The sequence below is a fragment of the Artemia sp. Qi Xiang Cuo genome, chromosome 19, assembly GCF_049724085.1.
Source record: "Artemia sp. Qi Xiang Cuo chromosome 19, ASM4972408v1, whole genome shotgun sequence".
Classification (NCBI taxonomy): domain Eukaryota; kingdom Metazoa; phylum Arthropoda; class Branchiopoda; order Anostraca; family Artemiidae; genus Artemia; species Artemia sp. Qi Xiang Cuo.
The window spans coordinates 18,489,210-18,515,351 of NC_142812.1; the positions used below are offsets into that span (position 1 = coordinate 18,489,210).

At 35.4% G+C, this 26,142-nt stretch overlaps 1 protein-coding gene across 1 annotated transcript in view; it reads right to left on the minus strand.

The window, feature by feature from the left end:
- Positions 1 to 23,389, minus strand: part of LOC148940571 (sodium-dependent dopamine transporter-like) — a 37,968-nt gene extending 14,579 nt beyond the window's left edge. The window contains exons 1-3 of the mRNA XM_089104777.1: positions 23,151 to 23,389; positions 16,254 to 16,382; positions 12,904 to 13,003 (exon numbers count right to left, since the gene is read on the minus strand). Coding sequence (XP_088960903.1) covers positions 12,904 to 13,003; positions 16,254 to 16,382; positions 23,151 to 23,309 — 388 coding nt within the window. The 5' untranslated portion in view covers positions 23,310 to 23,389. The remainder of the gene's footprint in view (positions 1 to 12,903; positions 13,004 to 16,253; positions 16,383 to 23,150) is intronic.
- Between the last annotated feature and the right edge of the window lie 2,753 nt (positions 23,390 to 26,142).

The window sequence follows — 26,142 nt, forward strand, 5'->3', positions numbered from 1 at the left end:
AGGGCTGTACTCCTAACTGAATCCTAACTGAAGGTAAGATGCTAGAGAGCACGTAGCCAAGATCAGCGGTCATTTGCAAGTAATCCTAACTGAAGGTAAGATGCCGGAGAGCACGTAGCCAAGATCAGCGGTCATTTGCAAAGTCCGCGTAGAATGAAAAAAACCTGGTCCAGGAGATTTTTTTCATATTTCATCATTTATCTGACCAATCAGTGCTGCTCTCTTTCACCGTCATTACTCATCGCTATAGGAATTGCCCAAACTCTGTTTTTTAATTGAGTTTTCTATGGGTGGTTTTCCTTATTTTCTTTCTTCAAAGAAAAGGCAGAACAATTGGGCTAAGCAGATCAGTGTCCACGATGTCTCTTGCTATTCGAACTTTCCGCTAGGTCAGTGCAGTTTCCTTTTATACCACCTTGACACTAAAAAAAAAGAAACAAAATCTGCGCTGATTTTGACCACGTCTGTTAAGGCCTTCGGCTTATGAACTTGAGCCTGATCGTACCACTTTGAAGAGGAAGGGGTGGAGTTTAAAGTTTCAGGTAGATTTGTTTCTATTGATAAAGCTCATAGGAAAGTGACGCCCTGAAATCCCGTTTCTTAGCACTCGAACTGCAACAGAACTGCAAGGGGCCACTGTAGAACGGTGGCCCCTTAAGGCCTCAACTTCTAGTACTAAAGGTAGGGTATTTCACTTAAGATACACGGATCAGTATCTTAATATGTCCAGAAATGTACTTCGAATAAAGGATTACACTCTCAAAAATCATGTACACCAGTTCCAGGCGTAGCAGAACTACTTCCGCGATCTTTATTTCAATTTTTGTTAACCAGACCCTTCTCAATTCAAGAATTTTAGCAAATTTTCTACATCCAAATTTTGACAAAACGTGGCGGGGCTGTACAGCCCACGTGGCATTCTAAGATGTGCACTGGGTGGTGAAAAATGGCTATCCCCTCGCTTGAAATGGGAGCAGTGGCCAATATTTGTCCTTGATTGTTTTTTATGTTGGTCCTATTGATTAATAATATTGAAGATTGTTATGGGCGTAAAGAATATGCTCGCCCTGCCTTTAATGCTGTTTTTTTTTGTGAAATAAAAATCGATTGTTGCTGTGGTTATTCAGAAAAAAATAATGTCAAACGTTATTTTATTTATAAAGAGGAAAACTCTTTTGGCGTTATCTTTTATGTATGTCTGGTTGAGCAAACAAATCCAAGGTTATTATGGATTTATAGGCCATTTTTTGTAGGCCATGCCGAGGAAAAAAGAAAGAAAAAAAATATCAAAGGTTGCTATAGCTATAAAGAGAAAAATTATGTTGGCCTTGCCTGAGCAATCAAAATTAAAATTTATTATGGCTGTAAAGAGAAAAGTTATGCACATCTTGTATTCTGTTTTCTTCTTTGAATAATAAGAAGCAAAGGCAGTAAAGACTGTAAATAGAAAAAAACTACCGTCAAAAAGATGGGAAAAATTCACGTGCCAAGAAACGTGTTCTTTGAAGCTTCAGCTCCTAAGACCTTCTCTTACGCAAAACTATAAATCCCAAATAAATTACAGCATAAAATTTCTTCATTGTGTATGCTTAGTGCTTTTGCTTTTGGTTCATTTCCAACTAAGTAAAAAGGAATACGATACTGCTACAAAAGATATCAAGAAGTTAAAAAGCAATTACAGACACGTTAACTCGAAATAGCTCTCTTAGCAAGAACTTTCCAAATCTAAGGCTTTCACGGTTGGTATACACGGAAATGAAAATTGTATTTTTATCTTCTTACAAATGTCGAGAAGATATACAATAAGCATCAGAAGTAAAAGAAATGAAAAAAAAACTAAACATATTAATCCTAAGAAACAAGACCATGGATTTAAAAAAAATGTGATCATGGTTGCAGAGATAGCTGCAACCTAATAAAGAGCAAACAACGGCCCATAGTAACCAAAAGTTTAAAAATGTGTTCTAAAGAAACTGCGTGGTGAGTTCCATTTGTAACTGATTAAGGAATGGCAATTATTATTTCGATTAATATTAATAGCAAAATGTAATTTTGACAACAAATTTGGAGGAATTTTGAAAAGGAGCCCAAAATCCCTTGAAAATGTCGTTGGATAGAAACAAAAGTGGCACCATTTGAATCACCATTGCCAAAAATCTTCTGCGGAAAACTTACAGCCCCCACCTTGAGCAACAAGGAAAATCACTATTTTGCATGCATAGCACTGATGTGTTCTCTTTTTTTCTTATTTCTTCACCACTAGATGGGCACTAGAACATCATAAAGAGTTTTTTAAGGGCCCATTTAAAAGCTAATTTTATATCTAATTGGTCGTTATAAATTCGACCTGATAACACCCTTAAAAAGTGCCATATGGCACCAAAAGTGCACTTTGGGTACCATTTCCAGAATGGAGGCTGGAAAGAACCAAAAGGGAATTATCATAATCTCCATGGTTTACAACCCTGGTTCTGGGGTTTACAATCCCCACTGTTCTGTATTTCCCCCTCCTACCCTTCTCTATATTTTTCAAAAATTCTTTACTAAAAAACAAAACTAGCTGATTGCTGCAACGTCATAGAGAGATGTTAATGTCACATTTAAAAGTTAATTTTTGTTGGCACGATTTTTATTAATTTGTCTTGATAATATCGTCATAAAATACCCCATGGTATTAAAAATGCTAGGAAGCAAGAAAGGGGCACAGTCAGAATTTCCATGGTCAAAAATCCTAAGCCTGAAGGTTATGGTCCCCTCCTGTTTATTCCCTCTCCCAGCCCATCAATACTTTTTATAAATCGTCTACTGACAAACACAGCTAATAGGCTTCTACCAAATCTTAGAAAGCTGGTTAATACCTCGTTTAAAAGCTATTTTTATATTTAAGTGATTTCTATAAATTCGTATTGATGAAATCGTCATAAAGTGCCATACGGCACCAAAAGTAGCACTTTTTGGTGCCATATCTGAAATAAAAATGCTAGGAAGAATGAGAGGGGTACCATCCTGACCTCTATGATAGAAAATCTTAAAACCGTGCTTTACAACCCCCTTTCTTGTATATTTTCCCTCCTAGTAAGTTTCGTAATTCGAAGAAAAAATAGCTCAACGCTATGCTGAATAGCAAGGCTATCCTATGCTAAATAGTTTTATTAGCAGACAAAGAAAATAGTAGAATTTCTTTGTTACGGAAAGTAAATACTTTCTTAATTGTTTATTTATTCCGCAATAAATACCCTTGAAAATTCCCCTCACTGAAAATTACCTCCCCCAGGACTTTAACCCGTGGAAAATTCCCCCTACTCACAAAAAATCCTCCTTTGTAGAAAACTTCCTCTTTTTCAAGAAAATAAGCAAAGCTTAGCCAGAAGCCGAGCCAATAGCAGAACACTTCTGAGAATTTTCAAATAAAACACATATGTATAATCGTGGTTGCAGTCTACAACCTAGTAAAAAATTAATCACGACCCGTAGCAGCCAAAAACTGCATGGTGAGAAAAGACTGCTGCGGAAAAGCACGTTAATGGCCAAGAGCCGTTCAATTGGAATAAGGGGCATTTTTAAAGCACTACAAAACTTTACCATAAAGAGCGGGGGCTGAAGAGAGAGGATCCCACCCCCTGATATTCAGAATAGTTTCTGAAAAATATAAGACTAAAATAATATTTTTACTTCAAAGTTTGGAGGGAATATGGAGGAAGATTTTAATTTATTCGGATTGAAGATCTGCTTAATGTCTGATATTCTATGGGGCTGAAGCAATTTTGATCTATATTCTTCGAACTAACCTTGAATATAGTCATGTATTAATCCACCCTTCATTTTAATTTTAGACTTGGGATACAGCAATACAGCTAGCCCAGGTCGCTCTTTTCTTACGGTTTGTTGCAAATGTAAAGATTAAAACATCAAACAGTAAAAATCTTTTATAGTAGGTTTTATAGTTAGATAAAAAATCACACTGAAATATTAAAAATGAATGAAAAACTGACTTGGAAAGAAACAAACTGAGTTTAAGAAACTAACCTATATGGAAAGAAGAATTCCTTGCGACACGTGGGATTACAAAAACTTATGTTTTATTTATTTAGACGACAAAATTACCTTGCAAATTAAATAAAAATACATGAAAAACACTGACTCGGGAAAAAATTAGGAATAAGGAACAATTTAGAATAATTCCTTGCGACAGGTGGGGTTGAACCAGGAAACCAGTAATCGAGAGGCACAGTTCTCTCCACCACACTATCACAAGGTACTGAACACTTTGATTTCCCTATAAAACCGTTCATATACTTTTGACAAAAGGATTACAACGGTTGATGCATAGCCACCCCTTGGTTTTAACAGGTTTTAGGGTAAATTATGCTTAATGGCAAATTCAAAACATGAAAAGGTAATGTTGTGATATAACAAAACAATCAGATGATAAATAAGGGAGGTACACAATTCGGTTCTCTGTTCAGCATTCTTTCAATATACAATAATTACTCACTTCACAGTATTACTCCAGTTTTTTAAGGATATATCCCTTGGCAATACAAATAATTTCCTGATTCGTTTCTCTTTTTATTTTTATGAACTGGCATATGAACCCGTTGCTAATAAAAATAAGTGCCAAAAGTGATCAAAAACACAAAAAATATACACATTTTTGCGGATTACTTATCGATATATCCAGCCATAGGTTGGGGAAGATGGCTGCAAAGGAATTACCACATTAATTATTATTACCTTTGCAAAGATTAGATAAAAAAAATTATTTTAAAAGCTCAATTTCAGATAACATAAAAATCGAAGGTAATGAAAAATTGAAATCTCAGCAAATAATGGTAAACAGGGCCAAAACCCAATTTTAGTAGCACTTGTAGCCAACATCACAATTTATCTTGACCTCGATAACTTGCCAAGTTAATTTGTTGCAAATTTGTATTATGAACCATTTACTGACGATTGATCATTGCAAAATTTAATGCAAACCACAAAATCCCTGTTTTTCTTTATAAATAACCTAGGATACATCTGAGCCTAGGTTGGAGTCAGGGAGCTAGGACCGTGACAGATATCTTCCATCATTATTTTAGCAATAATTGTGTAAGTTTGTATTTCTTTTTTTTCTCAGAAACAGTTGTATAATTTTTTTCTGGAAATTGGCACACTAACATATTCTGGCCTGAAAAAACGATCTCGATAGGTCACGGTTGAGGCAAATTTTTTTTTGTTCCATGGGTGATCGTATCGAACCTATGGTCCTATAAGATCGGGAGAGGGCTTATTTGAACCGATGATGTCATTCTTTACAGGGTTTTGGAGTTATAATAGTGGCTAATTTGTAAAATCAGAATAAAATCGGAGAAGTGCAATAGAGGGTAAATCAACTAAAACAAAAAGAAATAGAACGAATGTTGTCCGGAATTCAGTGGGACAGAATTACGGGACAATCAATATCGAATTCAATTTCAATATATAAAATCCAATTAAAGAAAACCTTAGTCCAACAACCTGAATGATCCAGCGCGATAAGATCAAACTGAACAGCTTAAGCAAAAGGCTTAAGGGAAAACCAAATGTCTTAAGGGAAAACCAAATGTCTTAAAGGCTTAAGCGAAAGACCAAAAATGTCTGCGGTAATATTTATACTTCAGGAGCTTGAATCCCGAGAACTCTTTGAAGATATGGTTATGATTTATGGTTAAAATGGCCGAAAATAAGATTTAAATTTAAAACTTGTAGTAGTAGAAGCAACTAGTTGTTTTTTGGCATAGTCTATTCGTCATTTGTGATGGGTTTTTATTTAACTAAATGGGTCACAGAAATCAATAATTAAATATCCCTATAATGATAAGAAAACAAAAAAAAAATTCTTACTTTTGAAACAGGTCCTGACGCATATCAGCATTTTAGGACACCCCCCTCCCCCTCTCTAAGAAAATACTTCGACTATTAACACATTTCCTCAAAAAAAGATCTTTGACCGATCTCCCTCTCCTGCGCCTACAATACACATAGTCAACAATTCAAACAAAATTGATGTGTGAGGTAATGATGATGCTTAATTAATCTCAATCCCAATAAAAATTTGATGAAATGCGGCAACGAGCATGACAACGAGTCGCCAGTGAAAATAAAGACAACGAAATCTGCAGTTAGAAGACACGCGATGGCGAAAGTCACATACATAAAAGCCTGCCGCCTACCATCTAAAATTACAGATTCCTCGAGATTTCCTATTTGAGGAATTCTTGTTGGTAGGACTTGAAGTTGGTTTTCAATAACCGTGTTTTGTGAATCTAAGGTTGAGACAGGAGCTTACTAATTCCGGTACCCAAAATATTTGGGTCTCAGGAATATCAATGACGCAATGTAGAGGATAATATGATATTACCTTGCCATAAAAAAAGGTATCAAAAAACTGTCATTAGTTCTGCTGCAAAAATTTAACTCAGTAATCCGGATGGCCGAACTCTGAGGACAAATCTTCATTGGCGTGCTACTTCCAACCCTCTCCTCCCTCCGAGAACCAAAAATATAAAGTGATAAGAATTAAAACCATCCTTATTGCTATAAAGCATCTATAGGTGCTCTACCCTAGCAAAAAAGCAGGGAGAGAATTCCAGGAAGCCCTGTTCCTCGGAATCAAATTAAAGAGACTTGTCAAAAATGTCAAAAGAAAAATCGATTGATACGGTTCACAAAAAACAAAGGTAGCTCCTTACATGCATGGAGATTCTATCATACCCTATATTTTATCCATTTGATTGTCTTGGGCAGAGATGTCCAAAAATTTCGATGGAGGGCCACATTAATTGTCAAGCAGCAGTTTGGAAGCCGACTCCATACTAGAGGTCCAAATGAGAGACAATAAAAATAAAGATGTTGTTTTAATCATATTTTTCAAACTATTATATTTATAATACTAATATGATCTTATATTATCTTTAATATCCTTTAATAATGCATTGATACACTGCATATGGAGTCTGTATTAGTGGGAATGACGAAATTGGTTCCTCGATGACAAAATAGTAGATATTTCTGGCTCTATGTTTGTTGTCCTCAACGTCAGTAGTGACCTGAGATTATCGTCAGAGAAACTAGTTCTGAAATTGTTATTTGCGTATTTCATCCTCGAAAATGTCTGTTCGCACAAGTATGTAGTTCCAAAGATGAAAGGTACCGAGATCCAAAAGCTTTGACATTGGGAAAGTCTTCCTTAGGCGGAAACTGGTAAAAACTCGTAAGTCCTTTGAAACTGTCCTTAAGGAGGTCATTTACTTGCAACTCAATGACCTCCAGCTACAGTGGATCTGAGCAACTGACCATACATGTTTCAAAGGGATTTTGAAATAGCGTCACTTCTCCTGCCTTTGAATCCAAGTCTGAAAACCGCTTCTGAAACTGCATCTGGTGGTTTTTAATGATCTCACATGCAAATGATGTGGGAAACTCAGCTGTTGCTTCAGTCATGAAGACATTGCACAGGTGAAAGTGCATCAAGTTTCTGACCTTTTCTTGTTCCGAAAATAAGACAAGTTTAGACCTACAGACCTTTATGTAAGTTTACAGACCAGAAACTAGATTTTACTAGTAACTTTTAGTCTTAGGTTCACAAATTTAGGTCACTCCAAGCTATAATGAGTAAACTTTTTTTACAATCCATTGAGTATATCCTCTCCAGAAGCTCAACCATACATGCTATGTGAGGAAGCCAACTCCTCCATTAGATGGCGTTATATCATTTCACTGACTGAGAAGATACATTGTCATATTTTTCTAGCGATGAACATATCTTCAAGGGCCGGTAAAGAGGGCCGCATTAGGCCCACGGATCGTAGCTTGGAGACCTCTGGTCTAGGTTATTATGATTAGCAAGTTAGTATCTCGACTTCGGGGGTTCAGGTGTCTTTTGGATCTTGGAATTTACAGGTTGATATCACGATTTTAGATCACAAGGAACACTTCTAACGTGAAAGAGTCGTTGAGATCATTTTATTCTCAGTAATTTGACTTTGGTATGATTCAGTGGTATCAAATCGCAGGAAATTGGGGAGGAGGCAAAAATATATTTTCAAAATTTAGGGCAGTGTGTTCCAAACTGGAAGGCACGCCTCCCTAGGAGGCACGGAATAGTCTAAGAGGAGGCGCAAACATAAGCCAGGATTGATAAAAAATCAAATGGAAATAAACAACACAGCCTCGCAAAATATCTTGACATTTCAGGACGAAGAGGATTTACAGCACTATAGACTTAAAGTGAATAAATATTTGACAAAGTGGCGATCAATTAGACGATCATTAATGACGATCTTTGCGACAAATTAGTTCTTCTGATTCGCACTTCAAATTTGGCCTTAAAAATATATAAAGGAACTGATGTAGCCTAAGCCACATACTAAATTAGATATCTTCGATATAGATAGATAGATAGATAGTTAATTTCAGCCCACCATTAAACAAAAACATGGTGGAGTATGAGACATAAAAAAGGAGAAAAAAAAGGAACAACTCGAAAAACGCTAAATCAAGAAGATTAAACTATATACACTACACACACTCATAGCTCGTATATTACATGCAACGGCAGAAAATCACATAGGCGCTCAAGTGCCCCTTTACTAGCATTGTTTTTCTGCTCTGCCACAAGTTCACGTGGATGTGGAATTTGATACTTATTCAAGAGGAGCGTACTCCTCTCGAAAAGCGTATACGTACCAAAAACTTTAAATATTTACATAGCGCGGACCGAACTCTTAGCCACTCTGTTTCAGTAAACCCTTCCTAAAGCGGTAAAAGGTAAAGAACATGTGGCAATGCCACTGCTCTGTATAGCCTCACCAAAATTTACCGGTTGTACGAATACTTCAGCGGGGCCAGTTTACCGTAACGCACTCGTAAATTTGACACAAGGGTATCGAGGCAAAGAGTTCTCGTTGTTTTCTTATCTCGGCCGTACAGAAGACCTAAATGTTTAAGCGAAGAAGATGGCGTGATAGTAGTACCATCTACGGAGACAGATGACACTGGTTCATTTCGTTTTGAAGAGTTGAAAACGTGCGGCAATGCCACTGCTCTGTATAGCCTCACCAAAATTTACCGGTTGTACGAATACTTCAGCGGGGCCAGTTTACCGTAACGCACTCGTAAATTTGACACAAGGGTATCGAGGCACAGAGTTCTCGTTGTTTTCTTATCTCGGCCGTACAGAAGACCTAAACGTTTAAGCGAAGAAGATGGCGTGATAGTAGTACCATCTACGGAGACAGATGACACTGGTTCATTTCGTTTTGAAGAGTTGAAAACCAGAAATTCAAACCAGAAAACCAACAGCAGTGTGACCAGATACAAGCTAATCTAAATTATCCTACAGTACATTTAAAGAGAAACTCAACATAAGTAAATCATCAGCATAGCTTATCAGAATTAGATCACAAAGAACAAGGCTTAGCCCAACAGAAATTCGTTTCGTAACCTTAGAAGTGAAAATGTTAAATAGTACCGGACTTAAAACAGAACCATGTCGGAGTCCTCTCTTTAATTTAACTGGTGCACTAAGTCTTACAGGTCCAAGTTTCACTCTTATATAGCTATTGGAGTACCAATATGATAACATAGCTACTATATGGGCATTAACACCGGCCTCCAGCAGGGTCTGGAAAACAGCTGACTGGATTACTGAGTCAAAAGCAGCAGAAATATCGACACTACATATATAGACAGATACCTCAAGTGATTTAGCCTTTGCAAGGATATGCTTTAGAAGTCTGTGGGCGAAAGCACAGCTGAAGTGTTTTCGGAAACCCAAACTGTCTACAATCTATCAAGTACTTCGATATATATTCGCTAAGAACCAGTTTTTCCAACACTTTGCTCAACGTAATTGAAACAGTAATCAACCTGTAACTTCCACACTCATTTGCGTTTTTTTTTTTCTTTAGAATGTTTGTAACAACCCCGATATAAAACGAGTTGGGGACGTTGGCACTATCAATACACATCTGAAAAAGTAAATGCAGATGTTGAAGCAAAAGCGGGGAACCATTACGCAGATGATTACCATTGACAATATCAATATGTTGGAGAGGATAATGTACCAGAAGATATTTATTTTTGCAAACCAATCCCGGCTTACACCTCACTATTGTAATATTGTGAAATTCATTGGCTATCTTCTGCAAACGTGATTCAGAAGGTACTTGAACCCAAAGAGCAATTTTTCTCAAAGAAAATGAAAATGAGGACGGAAATTTGCTTAGGGATCGTAATTTACCATAATCTTACATGTTTGGTGGACATTTTAGGAAAATTAAGTGTTCGGAATTTATCGACACAAGGGCCACCAGCGCATCAACTGATTAAGAAAAATAGTGTGAAATCATTCACAGAAAATTGGAGCTATGGAAGAAAAGTATGGAAAAAAAATGTTTGACATGTTTTCACCTTTAAATATCTGTATCCATGATAATATAGTAAAAACAAGAACTATTTTGTTTGAATACTTGGATGCTTTGTTAATTAATTTCTCAATTTATTTGGATGATCTCGATTTTACAATATATGGTTGGATACAGAATCCATTTACCGACGAAGAGGATGACTTATTTAAGCTAACAAGTAATGAGAAAGATACTTAGATTGAATTATCTCGTGAAACTTTTTTAAAACCAAATGTCAGAACACATCTCTAATTCAACTTTGGATGGATATGAAAAGTGAGCATAATATTTTTGAAAATAAACCTTTAAAAGTGCTACTGCCGTTCGCAAAATCTTGTTTATCCGAAACAGAATTGTCTTCATTAACCGAAACAATGTGTGATTGTTCATAATAATTTTTCTATTTCGTTGTTGTTTTTTGCATTTTTGCCAGTTTTAATGCAACCATTTATAATGTCGACTCCGAATACCTAATTCGGCCCTTTGTGGGCTTGTGATAGTGATCTTTTTGAAATAAATATCTTACCTTATCTTATCCTACGAAATCAAATTGTAGCGTTTATTTTGTTTAAAAAAAAAGGAACTTCGTATGGGAGGCGAAATATGATCAAATGTTTTAATGGAACTGTCATAAAATGAAGTTTGGAAACCAGTAACCTAGGGGGTACAATTTTGTAGTGTTTTCATTTTTTTCAATGAAAACACCAAAAAAGCTGTTTTTTAATGAAAATACAATCAAAAAGCGTTTTTCAAAGCCGTAACTGGTGGGGGGGGGGGGCAAGTGCCCCCCTAAATTGACGACATTGCGTATGATGATTTTTGGTTACTTTGGACTATTTGAAAGAGATTGTGAGACAAACTGGTGCAAAAAACATATTGTAGCTGTTTTAGGTATATTAATGCATGTCTTATATTTAACACTATATAGCCTGATTCTTTAATCTCCTTATCCATAGGGAACCAGAAAAGCCCATTCCAGTTTAAATGGACTTAAGTACAGGCCATGGGCGCCCATAAGCTGAATTCCAGGGGGGGGGCAAACCTCATCTAATTGGCACTTTTAATGCTATATAATAGAAATCTCAAAACAAAAATATAAAAATAAGGCAGCATCATTCAGCCAGGGGGGGGGACCGGGGGAGCCCCCCCCCCCATATGGGTGCCCATGGTACAGACCCTGCCGAGAACCGAAAGATAATAAGTAAAAATATGACTTATTAAATATTTAGAATTGGAAGAACTTTGGAAGTTGATTAGAATCTGAAAATATTGGTTGTATCAATGCGATTAATTAAAAAAACTTTCCTTAAAAGGAAATTTTAAAAGTTATGCCGAAAGCCGTATTAAACTTAGTACCAGTAGAAATAAAGTTCTATGATATTTCAAACTCAATATGACCAGAAATTACAATCAAAGAATAAATGGAACCAGAAAACGAACAGAAATTGAAATAAATGATGATATCAAACATACAGATAACAAATACCGATATAGATGGATAAACAAATCTTAAAACAATTAAAATTAAATTGAACAGTCAATCGAACTTAAAACGAAAAATAATTACAACAAACATGAGTTCGTCTGTTGCCCTATTCCCCTTCTCCTAACCGTAAAAGTTTTAAGGCCTATTGCGTCATTCGTGCTTTATATTTATTGTGAACAATGGGGTTTAGTTTTTTAAAACATCGATGAAAAATAAAAAATAAATCACAATACTTGCGAAGATAAGTGAAAAGATCTTATGAAAATAAACTGAATATATTTGATATATACAATTCGATCACTCCTCACCATCCCCCTCAACATGCCTTGAAAGTTTCAACTGATTACTTTCAGTCGTTTTTTAGATATTGCTATTGTTCCCTTTTGACAACCATCCTGTACTGTGTTTGATTTTCTTCGGTATCCCCCTCAACATTTTCTGAAAGTTTCTCCTGAATACCGTTGTGTCATCCCCAAAAGCATAGTTATTTTGCCTTTCGACTATTCACAAATAAATGGTAATTTCAAAATTTTGATTAGATGTCTTTTGGGGGAGGGGGAATGCGCTCCTTGAGGGCACTTCCCCCCTTGAGTGCATAACAATTCCCATGATGAATAGTTTTTAAGCCTTTGGACTATGAAAATATATTTAAAATTTCGATCAATGTCAGGAGGAGGGTGCATCTAAGAAGAAGGGGTTGGGGGGGGGGGGTGATAGTCGTTTGATCGCTCTTCAATATCCCCTTACCATAGACTACCCTATAAGTTTCAACTCAATACCCTCAGCATTTCCTTAGATATTGCCTTTTGGTAACCAGGAGGCACAAAGTGTTTTCCGATTGAGGTCGGCATCCCTTTCAACATTTCCTCAAGTTTTCATCTTAATACAACACACCTGCTTAGTGGATTATCCCACAAAACAAACGAGCTATATTTTTCTTTTTTACTTTGAATTTTAAAGTATATTTCTTAAAACAGGTCTTACCATAAATCCATGACACTGCAAGGGTTTCACAGAGCACAGCTACCAAAATTGAATAGCCAGCAGCATATCTGTCTAGTAAATGAAAAAAGTAAAAACCACCCTGAAAGTAAATATTGTTAGTTAATAAAAACCAATATATATATATATATATATATATATATATATATATATATATATATATATATATACATATATATAGCCATATATATATATATAGAGGTATATATATATACGTATATAACTAAAACAAAAAATAAAGAAAATACGACTTTTTTTTAGATTCACAAAAAAAGAAAAAAAGCCGTAAACAAAATATAGAGCGTTGAAAATTGAAATTTTAGTTGCTTGGTCCTTTTTGCAGGGACAAGTAGCGGGCCTGTCACCCAACCATTCCAAACCAGGAATCGTCTTCTGGGCCCTTAATTACCAAGCACAGCATTAATCTAGTGTCGTACCATAGGGTAAGCATAAATGATTTTATTCAGTGTGAGTATTTCACTATCTATTCTTGAAAAAAGAGCAAAAAAGTATCAGAAGTTGGAGAAAATACTAAATAAAAAAAGGAACAAAGAAAAACAATGAATAGGGAATAATTACTTATAGGAAGTAAAGGAAGCTGAAAACAAGAAAAATAGCGGTAGAAATGTCTAAATTTTATCGTCCTTTAAATGTATATTTTTCTGTTCTCTTCTCTGCTTATACTGTGGATGCACTATCTCATACTTTTACTTATTCTCCTTTCTTCTGTTCTAACACGTTAATTTATACTTCTTATGCTAGGGTTTTGACAAAAAAAACAAACTATAAGGCATATGTCAAACCCAAATTAGTATACACCCCCCAAATAAAATGTGAAAAAGTGTGAAGAGACTAATAAATTTGACAAACCTTAAAGTCAGGGAGTGTGAAGATGGGGTAAACGATGGAAAGATGGCCATTGACACAATATCAGTTTGGAATCCCTTTTGGAATTGTAGGACAGACCAAAAGTTATACTACTACTAACAACTCACTGCAGCACCAAGCCGCCTGAGGCCTACACAGCTACGTACACTCCTCCATCCCAATATGATAGTTTTTTTTTTAACGTTGTAACATTCCAAGTTGAAATTTTCATATTCTTTAAATCGTTGAAACTATTTTGGCCTCAGGAAAAGCAATCCCAGAACCAGTGCAGGACGGAGACTAGCACATCTTCTCAGGTCTACACAAAGCGCTTAAGCCGGCTTAGAACCGGACAACAAGAAGTCCGCGGGACGTCCAGCATTATTGGAAGCTTTGTGCAATCTTAGGCACATATTGGTCCCAACATGGTTCTCTACACTTGGCAATGCTCTTCTATCAAGAGTCGAAATCCTGTACAGACAATCTCAAGCATATTACTTCTGACGGCTCCGACTCATTACATATTTATGCCTATTTGCAATTTTTTATTTTGTTCAAATTTTGTTAAAAGTATCGGTATTCTTTTATTAAACGGACTCTTTTATATACGGCAATGCATACCAGTCACGAAATAGACTGAGACGCGTGATGAAAACAGGTTTACAATGCCTATAAAGAAAGGCAAGAACTGTATCTAAATTGTTGTTTTTGGGGGTTTAGGGGGGGGGAAAGGTACCTAGGTTAGTTTAGGTTACGTATTTAATATATGGTATGCTTTGCCCATGACCCCACCTTCTTCCCCCCATAATGTGCAAATATATAGCCCAAATTTTTTTCTAAACTATTATATATTGATCCTATTTTATTTTATTTCATTAGCATTAACCAAACTAGCACTATATAAAAGAGTCCTTTTAATAGAAGAGTACCAAAGTATCTATCTTCAGTGATCTTTTGAGTTTTGAGAATTTTAACAGTTTTGAAACTATTTCGAATTCAGAAAAAAAAACCGAAAATCAATCTTGTATTCCAAAAAACTGCTTCTGAAAAATACATTCTGGAATGGTTGACAGGATACACGTTTTGAATTTAAGGTATTATTTAGATTGCAGTAGGCTAATGAGAGGTAACAGTATCTAATAACTAAAAATTGCCTTTTTATACTTACTTGATGTTTATTTATCATTTGGAAAAGATATAATACCGGAAAGATTACCTAATTTTAAACTTTTATGTCCACATTTGAAACTGCAGATATTAATTAAAGGTTTTTCATGCCTGTAGAACTTGGAACTGGGTTCTCTTATACAGCTGTCTGCAATAACTGTATATGTTACCGTGAATGTCAACAAATTGGTGAATGTCGACATTCACCGGCGAATATCCGAAATACCTTGTTTTCTCCTTGGATTTAGTGGGCGCTGCCAGTCAATTTTTCAATTTAATGCAAAGTTTTATGATGACAGATTAGGTTTGGCTTGGTTAGCTTATGTTTTTAACCCATTTCTGATATTTATGACCAAATTTAACCTTAACTAATTTAACCTAATCTGACCTAGCCTAAAAACATAATCCAACCTAACTTTAACTTTTACCATCATAGCTTGAAACTCACAAGCTATGATGCTATGACTGAGATGGCTGACTCGCAAATATAATTGAATCCAAGCAGAGAAAAAGGAATTTCGTACATTTACCGGTTAGTGTTGACATTAACCAGATCTCGGACTTTCACGGTAACATATACATAAAATCAAATGTATGTCTGTGTTTGTGTATCCTGTGTGCATTACAACAAATTTTAAGAAGTTGTTGAGCCCACTCTTGCGAAAGTAAAAAAAAAACATCTCCCCCTCTCCCAATGCCATCTGAACACTTTTTTTCGCTGACTGAAGTTAGAGACCCCTAAACACAAATAATTGACAGTCCTTCCCGTTCATGTAATTCAAATTTTATGCCTATTCAATTAACGGGTTAGTTAATTATGAATTATGTCATCTAACACACTTCCGAAATTTTAAAAATTGCTTTTTAACTTAATTCTCTGAATGTAGTATTAAACAGTTTCGTTAATTTCAAAAACTTTTCAAATTTAAAAATACTTTCTTTATTTTACAGTTGGGAATAATTTTCCAGAAAGAAATTTACTCGAATTATGGACTCGATTCCCAACGAAGGGAATTGTCGGGGGGAGGAAACGTGAATTTTAGGCAGGGGGTAGTAATTTTTCCTGGGATAATTCTTCAAATACCTTGAAATTTAAAAATACTATCATTATGAATACGCAGGAGACTTTATTTTAGCTGTGAGGGGAGTGTTTCGCAGGGGGAGATTTTACCGAGGAAAATTTACCGCGGACGGTGTGTTTTCTATGGGCGAATTCTTTGGGGGATAATTTTCCATTCTTTTGAGATCGCAGTAATGTGCGATGAGTAAGCTAGTATTTCAATAAAAAAAAGTTGTACCTGAGTGCACGACGTCATTCCAATTAAGTAATAGAATGTAAATAAAACCCCAACAAACACTTCTCGATGTTTCTTCAAGATAGGGTACTCATCGCTTAAAGCTGTAATTATTGCTTCAGATCCTCCAAACTAAAAAAAAAGGCAATATGGATAAAAAAAAAGAACCCATCCCTGGAATGGTGTCCCTTAGCAGCAATGCACTTGGTTATATATATATATATATATATATATATATATATATATATATATATATATAATTGAAAGATAAGAATGAATACTATTACTACTACTAACAACTCGCTGCAGCACCAAGCCGCCTGAGGCCGACACAGCTCAGTGGCGTTGATTGACGAAAATGTACGGGGGGAGGAGGCGTAAGGATTTTATTCGGTTTAAAAAAAAAACAGAACAACATTGAGTGAATATACCTAAAACAAGTGGTAACTATAGACCTTAATCCTCTTAATTAGCAGCTACAGTTACAACCACAATTTACTAAGTTTCAGCTACCGCTGCAACAACGATTAAAATTATTTCAAAAACATATTTTTTTTAATTGCAAAGCGCACTATATGTAGCAATTTCTTATAAAATGAGCCATTAAAAAGCTCTCTATGATGTTTCAATTCCCCCCTAGCAACAGAGAAGGAGAAATGAAAAAAGATGCTTTCGATGCAGAATATGGTGGTAGCAGCCACTTTCTTTGTTGTTCAAACCAAGTGACTTTAATGTTCCTTCGTATGGATTTTCGGACAAGGCAGTTCTAATGATGTAAGTTCTGTTTCAATCTGACACCATTTTTAGGACTACAGTGCTGTTTAACGGCTGTAAAAAACGAAGCACAGGGGGTGACAAATAATTACAACCAGTTTAGCCAGTCTCGCTGCTTTAATGTGGCACATAGCTAAAATAGACAATTACTATGTAATAGAAATACGAAGGTTTATTTCAAAGTCTAGAAGGGGAAATCGACCCCTGCCATTCTAATTGTTGCGCTTGACAGAGCTACTCATGCTCCCCCTCCATCCCAATCTATTCAAAGCCTCCCTCTTTACACCCTCCAGGAAGTTACTACTTCCTTGAAATCTTTTCTTATGACATTCTACCACCCCAGTTGAGGACGACCAGCTTTCCGTTTAGCCCTAGACGGTTGGCAGAAATTTTAGGAGTGCCAAATTTTAAATAAATAATCTAACGGTTATAGTCAATTTACAAATTTTCAAAATTTTATCTTTATTAAAATAAAGCAGAGGCCACAGTTAATTGAACAAAATTATTAACAAAATAGAAATTAATTTAATGATAATTAAATTAAAACACTTATTAATAATTAAATAAGTTGAACAATGAATTAAAGAATAATTAAAAATAAATTATTAATTAATTAATAATTTGAAAACAATTTTATTAATGAATAAAAATTTGTTAGAATTTGGCCCTAAATTTTTGTGGGAGACTTTTTCGGGGGAGGGGGGCTTAATCAAGATTTAGCCCTGGGAGCAAGAGGGACCAGAACCGCCACTGTATGTACGAGAATATTATTGTCAAACAGTTCGTGGCAACAAACTGTAAGTAAGGAGCGACTCGGCCGAGTGGTGACTAAATCTCTCAAAAGACAGAATTATCATAACAAGAGATACATCAGAAGAATTATATTTGTGTGCTGATTTCAAATATATATAACTAATTAAGTTTAATATTACCCATCAAAAGCTATGAGCACGAGAAAATTTGCCTGATTTTCGAAAAGAGGAGAAATACACCCAATAAGTCGAATGATCTTATTGTCAAATGGAGTCGAATGGAGTCGAATAAGTCGAATGGATATTACAACCATCAGTTTCAGCATATTAGAGAAACTTACTGTAGAGGTTTCAAATTCCTACCTAAGAAAATGTGGAATTTTGTATTTTATGCCCGAAGATAGATCACAGATGAGTCTTTATTTGTTTTTGTTTTTTTCCAGCGTCGATCGTATCGAACCAATGATCCTAGAATATCGAGAGGGAGTTGATTCAACCGAAAACCAAAAGTTCTAGTGCCTGTTTTAAGTGACCAAAATGATTGGAGGGCAACTAGCCCTGGATTAGTATTTCCTGGTATGATTTGAAAAATAGTTAGAAATTAAATAAACAAAAAAATCAGCTGAAAGTAAGCAGCAACATTAAAACAAACGGAAATTATTCTGCCTATGAGGAGGATGGCCCTTTCCTAAGACCTCGATCCTTACGCTAGTTTACTTTTTTTTCACTTTATTAACAAAGACTGGTCAAACACTGGGGCCGTCGAAATTGAATGAGTAGTATTTTTAAAGAACTTTAAGATTTTACCGTAAAGAGCAAGGGTCGAGAAAGGGACAGCTCCCCTCATACTCGGAATTCTTTCTGCCCTTTGAATGCCTGATGGATATTTGCACTTTACCGAGAACAAATTTTATATCGAGAAGTGTGTTCACATTTGTTGAAGCATCAGCAAAAATGAAACAAAATCACTATAATAAGCAACATTACTGTAGAGAACTAATGAAAGTAAGCTGACTATTTATGTATGTAATGATTGATTTTATTAATTTTTTAAAATTTTAAAATGTTCATTCTTTAAGATAAAACTCTAAGAAGATAATTTTTTACTAAAACTAATTTTTTTGGCTGCACAGGCTGCACATTCACTCTTCCATTGGAAGGCTGCACATTCACTCTGCATATTCATGCCATTGGGTAATTTTTCACCACAAGACTGAATCTCTTTTCTTCTTCTTATCTCCTCCTTTTTTTTTGCTTTATTGCGTTTCTCTTGGTGTTGATTGGAGTGGTTTGATTTTTTCGCGTTGAGATTAGAAGGAGCAATAGCATTAGAATTTTCTGAAGCGTTGTCACTATTTCTTCTTCATTTTCTGGAGCCTCTTTAACAAAAATTTTGGTTTGCTCATTGATAGACGCAGTTGGTGCTTTAGATGGTTGACTATGGTTTTGAGGAACTACTTTATTTTCAACGTTTGTTGATGAAAGTCTTGAACCACTTTGGTTCAGCTTTTTGAAGTGTCTCTTTGCCACCCAAAGTTTCGTGGCACCAGAATGAGAAACAGGCTCATCTTCTCCCTCATCTGGAGCCACTTTTGCTGGAGTCTTGGTTCGTTCATTGATCACCACAATCGGCGCATTAAATGGTTGATTTTGTTCTTGAAGAACCACTTCATTTTCAACATTTAATGATGAAGATCTTGGATCACTTGACTTTTATTTGTCCTTGTTGATTTCATCAGATCCTCATTTTTCTGAAGCTTCGGAAGCTTTTGGAAGCTTGGTAAGCTCTTCTTTTTCAGCTTCGGTAAGCCTTTTCAAGAAACCAATAGAAGTAGTTTCAGCTCGGTTGCTATCACCAATTTGGTGAAATCTCTTCTTACCACTTTGAGAAATAAGTTTCGGGTTTCTCTTTGCGACCCAGATTTTTCTCACACCAGAATGAGAAATAGGCTCATCTTTTCCCTCATCTGGAGCCACTTTTACTGGAGCCTTGGTTTGAACATTGATCGGCACAGTTGGTGCATTAAATGTGTGACTTTGTTCTTGAAGAACTACTTCACTTTCAACATTTGCTGATGAAGGTCTTCGGTCACTCGACTTTTCTTTGTCCTTGTTGATTTCTTCATTAGGTGATGTGCTCACACAGTTCTTAGTACTTTTGCCTTTGTCAATTTGGATGGCATGGTCAAATCTTGTCTTAGCCTCCGTTTGAGATTGTCTTTACATTTTAAAGGCTCACCAAACTGTTATCACAGCACAGGATGCTGGAATTCCAATTGCAAGATACTTATATATAGAACTCATTATGTGCTTGATAGATTATTACTTCATAAGATTGATTGAACTAATGTTTACCAAATCCCGAGGAATCCGAGATATATGGTAAACTCTGCAATCCTCATTGCAGAGGATTGCAATGACTGCATGTAAAGAGCGAAGGGGGCACAATGTATTATTTACTTGTTTTTTTTTTGTTTTTTTTTACCAATGCGCTTCGTCACGCAAAAAAATTGCAATTCGAAGCTGATTGATGGGAATTTTGAAAGCTAGCCGAATACTTTAAAAATAGAGTCGGAACAGAATTAAGCTGCTGCACCATTAGGATCGGCATTGTCGAAAACGCAAACCCTTGAACAACAAGGAAAGTCACTTTTTTGAATGGGTAGCACTGATGCGCTGATCCTCTTTTGTTCTTTTTTTTTCACCTCCAGCGGGGAAGAAAATCATGGTGAGCTGTTTAAGGGCTCATTTGACACGAGATTGTTATACTTGCTTATCGTGCAAGTGTTTAGTCTACACTTATTTCGTGGAGCTACTAGGCTTTTCCACTGAAATCAAACTTTTGGCTTAGATCAGTTAGTTAAATAATTATTGTTTATAAAAAAAACAAAAAAAAACTATAAATTATAAACAGGAAATATAAGTTAAACAGGTAATTAAAAATAATATACAAAATAAGAAGAGAATACACGCTAAGAACTTTTGTCAATTAAAAAAGCAGTTTTTTTCACAAATGCACTTCGTCACGCAAAAAATTGCAACTCGAAGCTGATTTATGGCAATTTTGAAAGCTAGCCGAAAACCCTAAAAAGTAGAGTCGGAACAAAATTAAAGCTGTACCATTGAAATCGGCATTGTTAAAAACACCAACCTGAAAAATTGCAGCTCCCCCTTGAAAAACAAGGAAAGTCACTTTTTTGCATGGATGTTTCTTCTTTTATTCTTTCTTCTTTTTGTTTACACTTAGTCACTTTTTTGAATGGGTAGCACTGATGCACTGATCCTCTTTTATTCTTTTTTTTTCATTGCCAGCGGGGAACTGGAAAATCATGGTGAGCTGTTTAAGGGCTCATTTGACACGAGATTGTTATACTTGCTTATCGTGCAAGTGTTTGGTCTACACCTATTTCGTCGAGCTACTAGGCTCTTCCACTGAAATCAAACTCTAGGCTCAGATCAATTAGTTAAATAATGATTGTTCATACAAAAAAAAAAAAAAAAACTAGAAATTATTGACAGGAAATATAAGTTAAACAGGTGTTTAAAAAAATACACGCTAAGAGTTTTTGTCAATTAAAAAAGCCCTTCTAGAACCACATGTCAAATTAAACACTCACAATATCCGACGAGTTTTAAACTATATGAATAATTATGTGCTTGCATGCTCAAAATGAAAATTTTCAATCAAATAACAAAAAGTACGTATTTAAAGCTTGCAACTTTTGCAAAACACAAAAATTGATTACTATGAAAAGCGCAAAATAAAAAATAAAAAATGTAAAACGCATCATAATTTGTTTATATGCATTTTTGTTACTTTTTTTTACGAGCAAGTCAAAAATTTTGGGACTGATCAGGACATTATAAAAAAAAATATATAATACAAAAACAGTTTAAAACATTGTTTTTCTTTTGTAGAATTTTCTTCATTTACTAAACCGTATGTGATAACAAACAGCAAGTAAAGGGCGACCCTTGTCAATGTTAGCTAAAACTCCAAAGACCGAGCCCGAAAACGTTTGTGGTCTTGATAATACATAATTAAAATTTTACATGTGTAAGAGGTGCTGGAAAAAGACCCCCAGGAAAATTCACGTTATCAGTAATTGACACCCAATTTTTTTTATTGGTCCCCCTTTGCTGAAAGGAGGGAGATCGTTATATCGAAGCAATGGTCATAGTTAAGAAATGAAAGGCTCTCTCAACCAATAATATTTTCTCTGGCACCCTTCTATAGCAATAGAAGGGTGCTATAATACCTATAGCACCCTTCTCAAATAACAATGACTTTACATCAATGTATTCTCATTTACCTCCCTTTTGTGCTAAAAAACGATAACTGATTATGCCCTAAATCGGGCCAAAGTTCCATATGGCCAAAATAATGAGATAGCTATCTGGCTTTGAGAATATTAATGCAAATCTACAATTTACTAAGTAAACAATTTCCCGCGGTGTTAAGTCTTGTGCTAAAGTAAATTTCTGTGCAGTCTCACCTGTAGTTAAAAAAAATGTAGAAGCAAAAATTGACAGAATAAAAAAAATTGCTTAAATAAAAGTAAAAGGGAACAAAATCAAAACGACCCTTCTCAAATAACAATGACTTTGCATCAATGTATTCTCATTTACCTCCCTTTTGTGCTAAAAAACAATAACTGATTATGCCAAAAATCGGGCCAAAATCAAGGATCTATCAGCACCTTTACTCTTTTTCACGAAAGTTCAACTTTCTTTTATCACAATACTCAGGTAATGAAAGAACTGGTTTGGGTGCATTTGCATTGCGCAATACAATCAGTGACGGATCCAAGGGGGCGAGGGGGACACCCCCCTAACGTAGTCTAAAGTAGTGTAATTTACTTGATTAACGCAAGTTTGCGTTAATTAAACTTGCTCCTAGCGCAATTTTATCGGATCAACCTATTTTACGCCCCAACCCCCTAAAAAACTCCTGGATCCTCCCCTGAATACAATGTTCAGTTCAAAACAACCCATAAATAAAACACTTGAATTTAATATTTGACTACAGTGACTATATTCGTTGCGTTATAGTACATATGCCTTCCATAAAGCCCATGTTGAACTTAAATGTAAAGAGCGCGAGGCTTGAGGGCAACTGAAAGCCCTCGGTTATAGTATATATGCTTTCCAAAAAGACCATGTTGAACTTAAATGAAAGTTTAATATAATAAAGAAAATGATGCAGTTATAAATACTACATACTTTAACTCTTAATTTAAATTTAGTTTTTTAGCTAGGTTCTTAGCCTGGAGGTTGTTTTTTCAATTTCGATTTTATAGTGAAATATTTATTTTTCATTTTTCTTCATCTCAAATTTGAGAACTCAATTTTCAAAATTTTTGTTAAAACTTACCGAGCTGTCCAGGCCTAAGGTTAACAGCATCATAAAGAAAAGCAGAGCCCATATTGTTGAACCTGGCATGGTTGCAATTGCTTCAGGGTATACTATGAAAACAAGTCCTGGTCCTTCTGTTGCTACCTCTTCAATGGGCTTCCCAGAACGATATGACATGTAGCCAAGCACAGAAAATATCACAAATCCAGCGAGGAAGCTTGTAGCACAATTGATGCAGCTAGTGATAATTGCATCCCTGAAAAAAGAAGGATAAAGATCATCTAGAGCGATTGCTGGCGCACAGGGCATCAAATCAACGCTTTAGTTCTAAAAAAACGTTTTCGCAAGCTTACCAATGGTTTGCTCAGGAGTTTGCGATCTCCTGAGCCAATATTATCGGTCGGAAGTGTAATACATGGTTGGTAATAAATCTTTCAAAGCTTCCCGCGTTTTCCCTCCCGATTTCTCCAGGCACCCATTTAGAGCTTGATCGACTCTGGCTGAGCTTACAGAGTCACACCATTGACCCCCCCCCGGCCAAACCAAATAACCAACGACACAAGGACTCAAACCCCTCGGCTAGGACGGCTGGAATGCTTTAGTAGCTGGGTCGTTTTTACAGGGACAGATGGCAATCTGGTTGTCCAGCCCTTCTTCAGCGGGGATCGATATCTGGGCTCTGTATTACTAAGCAGAGTATCGTTCTACTGTCCTACAGCTCATTTTGGTCAACAGCGCAGTCAATTATGCTTGGCAGTCTCTGTACTTGAGGTATTAAAACATTTATGTCCCATTCGTAGCCGGCCTCTCCTACCCCATGAAGTAAATATTCAAATTGGTTTGCAGTAACTCAAAACGTGCTATGTGATACAACATAGTTTTTTCATATCAAAAGGGATACAAAAAGAATAAACATTCACCAGAGCCATTGCTGACACATAAGGCGTCCAATCGATGTTTCAGTTGCTGGGAGTAAATATTAAGATATTGTTTATAAATAATAAATCGGACTAGAAATTTTTGGGAGACAGTGGGAGGGGCCTAATCAAGATTTTGCCGCAGGCGCAAGAGAGGCCAGAAACGCAACCGCCTGTTGCAGAACCTCGTAGCTCGGCAATAGGTTTGCTAACTTACATACTAGAAAAAAAAATAATTATGAATAAAATAGCTAAGATCACGCCAATGGAAATTCATTTTCACGAATCTTAGCTTCCAACTAATTAATTTAATGAGCCTATGAATTGCTTCGTCGTGGCGGAATTGACCTACCGCTTAAATGGAAGAAGTTTAGGACAAACGAGATTAAATTGGTTTGCTACTGAGGTACAGAAAAATACGTAGGAGATCCGAATGAAGTTTTTTTCGCCAAAGTACAGATGCACACCACAGAGAAGATGAGGAGTATCTGTAAAAATGATCTGATTCCAAAAGCTTTTTATTCTTTTCATTGGCTTAGAATTTCACACAGAAAAAACAATTATTTAGAATTAGTCAATTTTTTCATTTATTAATTTCAATCCTTGTATCTTATTGTGTACATTTTATGTTTATAGTTGATATACTACACACATGTATGTTTTACTATGTATATGTTATATGTTTTGTTATATGTTTCGAATTTTAGAATTTTATATCGAAAATCTATATATATACATATATATATATATATATATATATATATATATATATATATATATATATATATATATATATATATATATATATATATATATATATATATATATATATATATATATATATATATATATTTATGTTTACATTATGAATGAGTTTTATCATATGTACCCACTTGTTTTTGGACCGGCTTTTATTAAACTATACATTTTCCTTGACTTCATTTCCCGAATTTTTTACGTATATTTTTTGGCTTTCAGAGTTTGAATAGGCTACCAAATTTCGTAAAGTAAACGAAATCCTCTTGCAATCCTATTCCTTTAATTTGGATAGAGAGAAAAGTACTATCAACCATTTTCTTAAGAAGTTATTTTTTTTGGACCTTGGAAATTCTAATTAACCAGTAGAACTAAAAAGTTTAACAGTAACATCAGTAATATTATGCTATTTTTTTGGAGGGGGGGTCTAGGGGCAAGAGTCCTTTTCTGAATTAAATACTTTAAAATACAAAATTCTTCCTTCGCTACTTTCCAAATTTTTTAATTTATTGGATTTGCAGAGGCGCTTCGAATAAAAGTGCATACCAGTCCGTATCGGTAATAGTCCTTGGCTACACCCAGAATATTTACAAAATCTCTCATAATTAGTGAACCAAAAGTTTTGGTGTGACTGTGCTGCACATTTTAGGAGAGGCCTGAATCAAGCTCGCAACACAAAAGATGAACATTCTTTCATGTTGGCGATACAAGCGTGAAAAATGCAGGCGGTGCAAACTGCCTTGAGATGGAAGTTTACAAAAGGTGCTAGCCACTGCTAGTTGAGGCTTCCTCAGATAAATCTCATGGACACGTTTTCAGTTATGTGGCTCAATTTTGTTGTGATCACTCCCACAACTAGTAGAGATAGAGTTTTCAGCAGGAGTTTTATGCCTTTGGATTTCTAGGATTTTTGGATTTCTAGGACTTTAGGTATAATATTTTAGTACCTTAAAGTGGCTGAAATCAAAACTCTAGAGTTGGACCAAAGAGGGCAGAGTGAACGGTCTTTACACATACCTCCACAATTCTACATGTTGCGGAGGATACTGATATGCTTCACGTAACTTTGACCAGAAATTGATACATGTCAGAATATAAGATGCATTATCAATACTTATGTAATTTTGTCTCTGATCTAGAGCTTAGCCAGGCTTATTGTTAGTACTCTTCTATTTGTTTAACCAACTTTTTTGTTGTAAGATAAATAAATTTTAAATAGGTAATAAGTTTTAAATATGATAAATAAGTAATTTGTTGTAGATAAATAAATTTAGACTAAACTTTTTTATACTTCGACTAAACTATTTAGTAGTAACTTTATACACGAAAGCTAAGAG